This window comes from Herpailurus yagouaroundi, unplaced genomic scaffold (assembly GCF_014898765.1).
Source record: "Herpailurus yagouaroundi ecotype Mexico unplaced genomic scaffold, PumYag 220, whole genome shotgun sequence".
Taxonomy (NCBI): domain Eukaryota; kingdom Metazoa; phylum Chordata; class Mammalia; order Carnivora; family Felidae; genus Herpailurus; species Herpailurus yagouaroundi.
In genome coordinates, this window is record NW_024412451.1 from 4,334,646 (window position 1) to 4,343,991 (window position 9,346).

The 9,346-nt window shown below is 59.6% G+C and overlaps 1 protein-coding gene across 1 annotated transcript in view; it reads right to left on the bottom strand.

Annotated features, from left to right (window-relative positions):
• LIG1 (DNA ligase 1) overlaps nt 1-9,346 on the bottom strand; it is a 49,638-nt gene that overhangs the window by 11,354 nt on the left and 28,938 nt on the right. Inside the window, exons 8-15 of the mRNA XM_040457934.1 lie at nt 9,062-9,247; nt 8,232-8,323; nt 7,942-8,041; nt 7,104-7,189; nt 6,236-6,351; nt 3,624-3,719; nt 1,243-1,353; nt 615-686 (exon numbers count right to left, since the gene is read on the bottom strand). Coding sequence (XP_040313868.1) covers nt 615-686; nt 1,243-1,353; nt 3,624-3,719; nt 6,236-6,351; nt 7,104-7,189; nt 7,942-8,041; nt 8,232-8,323; nt 9,062-9,247 — 859 coding nt within the window. The remainder of the gene's footprint in view (nt 1-614; nt 687-1,242; nt 1,354-3,623; nt 3,720-6,235; nt 6,352-7,103; nt 7,190-7,941; nt 8,042-8,231; nt 8,324-9,061; nt 9,248-9,346) is intronic.

Consider the following 9,346-nt stretch of genomic DNA (forward strand, 5'->3'; position numbering starts at 1 on the left):
CCCAATATGTTAACCCAACAACATGCTTTCATGAAATGTGCCTATATTAGAAAAAAACGAATGAGAAGAGGGGCATTACTTTCCATGTTTGCAAATTCTTTAAAGTCGGGCTTTTTTTTTTTTTTTATGTTTGTTTATTTTTGAGACAGAGAGAGACAGAGCATGAGCGGGGGAGGGTCAGAGAGAGAGGGAGACAGAATCGGAAGCAGGCCCCAGGCCCCAAGCAGTCAGCACAGAGTCTGACGCGGGGCTCGAACTCACGGACCGTGAGATCATTAAAGTCGGGCCTTTGACGGAGCCGGACTCCCGTGTGTTCACCTGCTGTGTACAAGGAGGGCACGCGGCCAGAGACGGCTGTGACGTGTCGCTCTGGCCGCAGGGCAGGAAGAGGATCTGCCTCCCCCAGCTGTGGAGCCGGGAAGGCAGGCAGGGTCTCACGCTTCCCCAGAGAGGACCTCGGAGACCCTCAGGGGTGCTCGGACCACACCCTGAGAGCCGTGACCTGCGTGTGGCCTCCCAGCTCGGTGACGTGGAGGTCAGGAGGGAAATTCAGACCGCCGGCTCCCGAGCTCCCACGCCGCCCGTCACCCCCCAGGCATGCAGCCAAAACTCACCTCTCCATTGAGGTAGATGAGGTCGAAGGCATATAGACAAACCTGGACCTGGATGTCTGCTGCGTCCACCTCCTGGGTTGGGGCGGGATGGAGAGCAAGGGCGGACGGGGGCCGGTGAGACGGGGCCCGGTTGGTTTGCCTCCCGTCATGCCTGAGGCCGACACCTGTCACCGTCTCCCCTTCTCTCCAGCCAATGGGCCACACCCCCCCTGAGGGTGACCATGCTGCTGGCCCCAGGCTCTGCAGCGTGATGGCTCTCAGCTCACCCCAACAGCCTCATTCCCCTCTGCCAGGTATCTGCCCTCCCAGCCTCCCCTGCAGCTGACAGTGGTGACAGGACACAATTCTGGCCAATGAGAGGAAAGAAGTTTGCTGGGGTACAGGTGGTGGGCGGGCTCCTGGAACAGATCTTCCAGAATGAGACAGAGACACAGGAAAGGGGCTCTTCCCCCTTTGTACTTTAGCATGCTGGGATGAGAACGCAATGGCTGGAGCTGGGGCAGCCACCCTGCCAAAGGCCGCAAGAACTGCATCACGACTGACACTCCGTCCTCCTGGGGACGGGGCGGGGCTGGGAGGAAGAGAAAGCGGGGGACCACGGCAGGCAGCTCAGGGCGACCGGGGCTACCTTGCGTTTGCGGGTGGTGAGCACTTGGAACGGCTGGATCTGCTTCTTTTCCCGGTCCCAAGCCACGGCTTCCGTGTCCAGGATGAAGGATGTGACTGATGGCAGTTTAATCTGAAAGGTGGAGGGGGAGACCCCGGGCTGCTGAGAGGTACGGGGCGAGGCCAAAAGGCAGACGCAGGGACACAAATGGCCTTTCCCTGTTTTAGCTCCCAAGATGCACCGACATACTGATGCCAACTCACGGACACGCGTACGAGCACAGACCCTCTCTTCTCGAAGAAGGAAAAAGCGAACTTTTCTAAGACTTCCTACTTGGTGCCATAAGCTGGGAACCCAGCGGCCCTCGTCAGGTCCCCGTGAACCTGTCCATTTCCCTTCTGAAATCTCTAAGCCGCCCATGGGCCACCCCCTCGCTGAGCCCAGTCCGGCCTAGGCCACGTCATCCTACCGGTCTCCTTGCTCCCGCACGGACCCGCGCCTAACCCACCGTCCTCATGGCACTCGGTGGACTGTTAGCAGATGCCAAAACAGGTCGCAGTGTATCCCTGCTAAAAACCACAGCTGTCCCCGTCAGTCCCCGGCCGCCCCTCACCTCACCCGGCCCCCCTCAGGCCCCGCACCCCAGCACACTAGCTTCTGTTTTGTGGATGGGCTACGTTCCTTTAGCCACCAGGCCTTTGCACATGCCGATCACCGTAGCGTGCTTGTCCCTGTCCTTCACCTCCACTGGGAGGACTTCTTTTCTCTCAGAGGAACGCCCCCGTACCACTCCAGGTGGCCCCATTCATCCTGCAGCCTGGGGCCGCGTGCGCGGTGGTGGCCTGCCTCACTGACACCGGGCCTAGGTCAAGTCTGACTCTTACAGAGGCTCCCAGAATGGCGGTCCTTTCCTTCAGAGCCCAGGTCTCCACACAGAACTACAGGTCCAAGAGCAGGACGCTCTGATAAGATCTGCCTGCCCCGTGAGGCCTAAGCTCGGTGGAAGAAGAGACTTAAGGGGCCCGTCCACGCTACTAGGCCCCCAGCTGCCAGCACAGGGCTCAGGACAGAGCAGATGCCTGGTAAACCTTGGCTGAGGGAACAGGGAAAGGGGCCCCGAACTGTAGGCGCTCCATCCAAACACTCCCAGGAAGCTCCGATATAGACACCACCACCTGTGCCGACAAAAAGGCACATCGGTGGCTGTTGCTTCTGGGAGCCGGATGGGGGCGCGGCTTGGCACGGGACACAGGGAAGCGATACGGAGCGATGCTTACATGGAAAGGTTTTTTTATGTTCACGTGGGTGTGTATAACCTTATCCGAACTCACCAAGCCAGATACGCTAAGATCGGAACCTTTCGTACGAACTACGTCTAGTTGGGGCGCCTGGGTGGCGCAGTCGGTTAAGCGTCCGACTTCAGCCAGGTCACGATCTCGCGGTCTGGGAGTTCGAGCCCCGCGTGGGGCTCTGGGCTGACCGCTCGGAGCCTGGAGCCTGCTTTGGATTCTGTGTCTCCCTCTCTCTCTGCCCCTCCCCTGCTCATACTCTGTCTGTCTCTCAAAAATAAATAAATGTTAAAAGAAAAAAAAAAAAAAGAAAAGAAAGTACATCTAGTAAAACGGGTTAGAAAATCCAGGGCTTGGCAGCTAACAAGGGCTCCGCCCGTGCCTGTGAACCTGTTAGGTCAGTCCTCGCTGCTCTGGGAAAGTGCCAACGTCCTGGTTAACTAGGGGCAGGCAGGAAGGGCTGTTTGACCAAGGGCTCCCAAAGCAGGCCCAAGAAGCCCCGGAAGCAGAGAAGCCCTTGCTCCGGGGCCCGCAAGGCCCAGCCATATTCTGACGGCGGGGCTGATGTGCGGGCCGGCTCCCTCTGCCCTCGTCCTGGCCACCTCTCCCTGTCAGAGTGAGATTCCGGTTTTCCCGGCCTCTGTTGCGCCACGGGGCCCCGTGCGGGACAGCAACCCCAAGCCAGAGTCGGCCGGGGGTGGTGGGACGTATCCCGAAAGCGTGAACTTCCTCTGGAAAGGGGAACAGTGGGAAGCCAGAACCCCCTGCCCGTCTTTCTGTCCGGAAGCACGGCAGGTATGTAGGGGCGGTCAGGGCACGAGCGTTGGGGTGAAGAGCCAACCAGCGAAGGGCAGCAGAGGACAGAGACAGAAATGGGCCGGCTTCTGGAGGGCTTTGGTGCACAGCTGAGCCTGGGTAGGGCCGCCCACCCCGATCTCCCCGAGAAAAGAAAAAAAATCACACCTGCTTAAGCCTCTGGGAGTCAGGCGTTCCGTCATTTGCAGCCAAACACACCCCCATGTCCTTGTAATTAACCCCCGCCGCTCCCCGCCGCTCCCCTGCCCCCCGTAAGTGCAGCCCCTGCCAGAGGGGAAGCGGGTGGCAGGCGCCCACCTTGGGGATGCGGCCGATGATGTCCGGGTACTTTCCGGTATTGTCTTCCTGATTCCTGCTGAAGATCTTTACCTCCCCGCCTTCCAGGACATGGATCTGTGGCAGCAGGGGACGGGAGAGGGAATCAGAGCCCGGCCCCTCCCCGCCTCCCCGCGGCCCCTCTTTTCTCTTCTGACCCCACCTTCACCGGCAGAAGGTTCCAGAAGCTCTGGAGGAGGAACTGGTACAGAGACGGGAGTAAATCATCTCCTCCATCCAAACAGTGACTCCCACCCGTTTGTGGAAGCCCCCCCGCCCCGTGCCCCCTGGACCCCACCGTCACCTTCCTCATCCTCCCTATCCAACCCCCACCCAGATGCCGAAGTGTCTTGCTATGTCTACGAGGATTTGCCTGGTCTCAAGCCGTAAACATCATTCGGATTCTACGGTTAATTCATTTTAAAACAGCCTGGTCACGGTCCATATGTGCCGCCTTAAACGTACGTGATCTCGACAGCTGTGTGGGCGTGGGCTGTAACGTACAGGACTTAAAAATACGCACGTATCTTAAAAATCACGGTCACTACCGTAAAATCCTTTGGTCTCTTTTTCTCAGCAGCCTACAGTAAAACCTTGGATTGCGAGTAACTTGTTCTGCCAATGTTCTGCAAGACGAGCAAACACTTCTCGTCAGTTTTAACTTGGTACAACGAGCGATGTTTGCAGCACGAGCACTCCGTGACGCCGAATGTCCCATGAGCACAACTGAGCCAATGGTTCTTCTTTGTCTCTCTCCCTTTCTCTGTGGGATTGTGATCGTCTCCCATGCTCGGGTGCTTGGTCTCAAGCCACGGTGTTCAGCAGAAATCAGTGGTTTTTCAGAATATTGGAAGGTGCCCACAGCTGCCATTGGTGTATTTTTTGTCATTTCGAAGCACCTATGGACAGTCCTTTGCTTTTCCGTACAAGGGTAAGCTTAGAGGGGCGCCTCGGTGGCTCAGTCGGTGAAGCATCTGACTTTGGCTCAGGTCAGGATCTCACAGATCGTGAGTTTAAGCCCCAAGTCGGGTTCTGTGCTGATGGCTCAGAGCCTGGAGCCTGCTTCTGATGCTGTGTCTCCCTCTCTCTCTCTTTCTCTCTCTGCCCCCTTCCCCACTCATGCTCTCTCTCTCCTTCAAAAATAAACATTAAAACAAAACAAAAGAATAAGCTTAGGAATGCTTTGCTTCATTCTAGGTCGGGCTGCCTGCGAATATAGACCCTTTCCTCTGCTGCCTTATGGTCAGTTACGTGAAATACAATATACGACCAGAGTTTATCACTACTGTACCGTAGTGAAGAACCTCCGTGCGGGCGTATACGACGGCCCCCACGCAGAAAAAGGCTGAAAAGAAAGGCAGGAAGAAGGACGTGATTACGCTGGAAGTTAAGAAGGAAATCATGGCGAAGTACGAACGAGGCAGGCGAGTGACCGAAATTCCAAGATTTCATAAGAAGTCTACATCTCGTCTCCAGAGGAGGAGGAGGAAAGGGTGGAGGAATCCTTCACTTCCGATGAGATCCATGGAGCCCACAGACAGCAGTGATTAGTGACAGTGAAAGTGACAGTGATAGTGAAAGGCGTCCTACACAAGAACCTTCCCCTCTCTCGTCTCCCTCACACCAGCCACAGAGGTTTTCAAAGGTAAGTGCAGGTTAATTTGTTTTTCTTTATATTCCGTATTTTCCTTGCTATTTTGCGTTACGTTGCAGTATCGTAATCATTTTTTTATTTATTTTTGAAGGAGAGAGAGACAGAGCATGAGCAGGGGAGGGGCAGAGAGAGAGGGAGACACAGAATCTGAAGCAGGCTCCAGGCTCTGAGCTGTCAGCACAGAGCCCAGAGTGGGGCTCAAACCTACAAACCGTGAGATCATGACCTGAGCCAAAGTCGGACGCTCAACCGACAGAGCCACCCAGGCGCCCCCATAATCATTTTTTATATGAATGTTTTTGGGTCACGGAACAAATCACCTGAGTTTCCGTTATTTCTTATGGGGAAATTCGCTTTGATATACAAGCGACTAGGCCTACAAGCAAGTTTCCGGAACGAATTATGCTCGAAAACCAAGGTTTTACTGTATTTTGAAGATCGATGATGCTGACTCTCCAAGTTCACTGCTTGTTAAGCACTACACGGTGTCAGCCCGACACCTGCTCATCCATCCAGGCGACAAACGCTGGCTGGCCCCAGCTGGCCCCGCCAGGACAGAAGAGACCCAAGAAGCGACCTTACAGACCCAACCAAGGACCCACGGGCGTGCCTGGCGCTGGGTCACACGACACATGCTTATATCACCGCACCGAAGGCTGTACAGACACCTCCCGTGATGGCTGTTACACTGACCCCCCCCCGCCAGCCGGGCGCGTGCAAAGCTGGCATTTCTCGAATGCCCACTGCAGGGGGGTCGGGAATTTTGATGGTTTAATCAAATAAAATCGGCTTTCAGATACACGGGGGAGGTGGGTGTTAACACACCTTCTGCGTGAAGGTGGAAGTCTCTGGCACGAGCCGCTACGAGCTCGGGTCAAACCCCAGGCCCCGGCTCTCTGGCACTTTCCCTTCTGCCGAGCGAACGCGTCCACCCCCCTACCTGTGCCCTCTGCCCGTCGTATTTGTACTCGCAGGTGAAAGCCGCCTCCTCAAAGCGTTTCAGGACCTCGCCGACACCGCGGGTGGGGTGTGCCAGCATCGGTTTCAGGGGGACCCCTGGGAGGGGAGGAGCGAGAGTTAGGGTGCCCTGGGGGAGGGCCAACCCCGGGTCGGGGAGGGGTCTGTGGCACAGACAGCCCGTTGTGCCCCAGGGCCCACTCTCCTTTCCCACCGCGCAGAGAACACGCCCTCCCGGGGCGGGGGGGGGGGTGGCCTCCCAGCTCTGGGACATTCCCAGACTCCCTTGCAGCTGGGTAAGGCCACGTGATCAGGGTGCGTGTGGGAACGGTGTGCGCGCCGTCTGGGTCATGTCCTCACCCCTCTTCTCTCTCTCCCTCCCTCTTCTCGTTATCTAGAAATCCGAGCCATCCCTGGTCACGCACATTAGGGTGAAAACCTCTGGGAAACGAAGTGACAAGACAGAAACCTAGGTCCCCGGGGGCCCCTGGGGGTCCGTGGAGCCCAGCCACGCATCCTCCCTGACCCCTGCCCTCCTCTGGACTCTTACGGGGTGGGAAGAAGAGGCTGTGTGGCCAGACCCACTGCCTTTTGGGGGATCTCTTGTTACGGCAGATTCCCCCACGCTCCTCCTGATACAGACGGGGCCTCCAAACAAACAGATGGGCTTCAGCATGGGGAACGGGATTCAATTTTGGCGGTGACAGGAACCTACAGGTTCCCAGGGGGACGAAGAAAGCTAAGGCTGGGAGGAGGGAGTGGGGCCCGCAGGAGGGCCGGCCCCGAGCTCCGTGGCCCCACGGCCGGCTCTGCCCAGGGAGGGGCTGCGGCCTCTCCTGAGGGCCCTGTACCTGGGCTCAGCCTGCAGTGCTCCGGGAGGCGCTCCAGGCCGTGCTCCAGCAGCACGGGGATGATCCGGTCCAGGTCGGGCACCTCGCTGAGGCGGGGGCAAGAATGAGCAGGTGTCCTTCCAGAACTCCCGCAGCCTGGAAACCCTGTTCTCTGGCTCTGAGATGCGCCACCGTGAGCCTGTCACCCTGTTTGTTCCCTCCCATCCCCGACTCCCTTGGTCCCAACTCTCACGATCCTCCCTCAGTGTCACTACACATCCCTCTGTTCCCCTCGGCTTGGGCCTGCCGTCAGCCCTGTCGTCGTGAGACCGGCGGCTCTCCACCTGAGCCACACGTAAACGGCACTCGGGGATGGAGTAAGAAGTTCAAGGCCAGGCTCCGCCTCCGGAGATTCTGATGTGGGAGTGGGGGGCAGGGTAGAGACGGCTGTCCTGGCCCGCGGTTCTGCAGGGTTCATGGCCGTGTGCCCGAGCGGGTGCCCCCAGGGTTTCCGTGCAGACGCTCACGGGCCGTCCTGCCACTGTCACCGGGCAGTCACGGTCCTGCTGTGGCCAGGTCCTCCAGGCGGCCCTCCCCGGAGCCCTTGCTGTCACTCCATGCATGTGCTAACGCCCCACTGCACGTCAGTCACAGGATCCCTCACCGTTTGCCACCTTCCTAATCTCTGTCCCCAGCCTTGTGTCCGGCCCCAGTCCCGTCTGGATCACCCGCCCCGCGACGGCCACTAGCGCTTAGTAGCCACCGGCCCCTCCCACGTCGCCAGCAGCCCTCGGTGCCGAGCCTCCCGCCCCTCCAGCTCCCCATCCCCCCGCCCTCGGCCCTTGGCCCCAGATCTCACCAGAACGTCTGCTTCAGGATCATGCCCTGTTCCTCCAGCCACGTCTTCCGGGCCTCCGCTGTCCGGCCCTTCCCAGCGTCCACGACAGCCGGGGGGAAATCTAAGACCAGAGCCACCAGCGGAGGCTTTGGGATGGGCCCAACCCCTCGGCTCCCCCAGGGCGGCCGGTGCTGGAGACAAGGCTGCTAGGGAAGGAAGGGGCCTGGAAAGGAGCTGGGGCGTGGACTTCGGGAAGGGAGGGCAGCCCGGGCTAACCCGAGCGCCAGGCGGAGACAGCCGCGGGGCCTCACCTTGGCCAGGGGGCGTGAGGCTCACGGCCTGGGCGAGGGCGGCCAGCACCGACTGCTCTGCCAGCCCGAGGCGTAGCCGTCCGCTCAGGGCTCTGAGGGGGAGAGCAGGCGAGAGGGCTTGTCAGCACCGCCTTGCCCTCTATCCCTTGCGCCTGCCTCCTCCGGTCTCCCAGAACCCTCTGGAACCCTCTGGAACCCTCTCCTCAAAGCCAGAACAATCTTCAGGGCTGGAAGGGACCTGAGGGGTCACACAGCCCCAGTGAACAGACAAGGAAACTGAGGCCAGCCCGTAGCAGCCATGGCCGCTGGTGTTCTCTGGGGCAGAACAAAGTGCCCCCCGGGGGCCTGTGCGGCTCACCTCAGATGCCCTCTGGGGAAGCAGTGAAGCTCGGGGAGGGCGAGCCGGGGCAGAGCGGGACACAGACTGTGATGGGCAAGGTGTCCCCCACACAGGCCTCTCTCTGAGCCGGCGGTCTCGGGCGCGAGGCTTATCCTCCTCGGGCCTCCCCTCCCGCAGACCAGGCTGAGGGTAACAAGGCCTGCCCGGTAGGGCCATGGGGAGGAAGTGATGCACTGACACATGCCACACCGGGGACCCGAGAAACACCGCACGATGGGGGACGACTACGGTTTTGTTTTCACTGTCGTGGCGACCGCTTGGCTCCCGGCCCGTCCTGCACCCGCCGAGGCCACGGCAGACACGGCTAATCAATCACTGCACCTTTTACCCACGAGCCCCGAGAGGACACGAGGAAAAGAGCCTAGTGGGGACGCCCGTGGCCAGTCCCCCGCTCCTGCCACCTCCCCCCGCCTCCCGGGCCCATGCCCACCTGGCGATGAATCGGGCTTCTGAGTGACGGCAGGCGACAAAGAGGCCTTTGATGACGTCCATCTTCTTGGCTGTGGACTGAGGTGGGGCAGGCCAGTGGGTGTCTGGGGCGCGGGGTGAGGACCCCGCCTCCTCCTGGCCAGCGAGCCGCCCCCACCTCTCCCCACTCCCAGCGCCCGGTCGCGCTCTGACACAGCGAAGAAGGCCGCGTCCGGCTCCCCTCCGGCCCCACCTTGATTCGGCCAGTGTCTACTGTCCCGTCACATGGTAGGAACAGAGCAGGTGT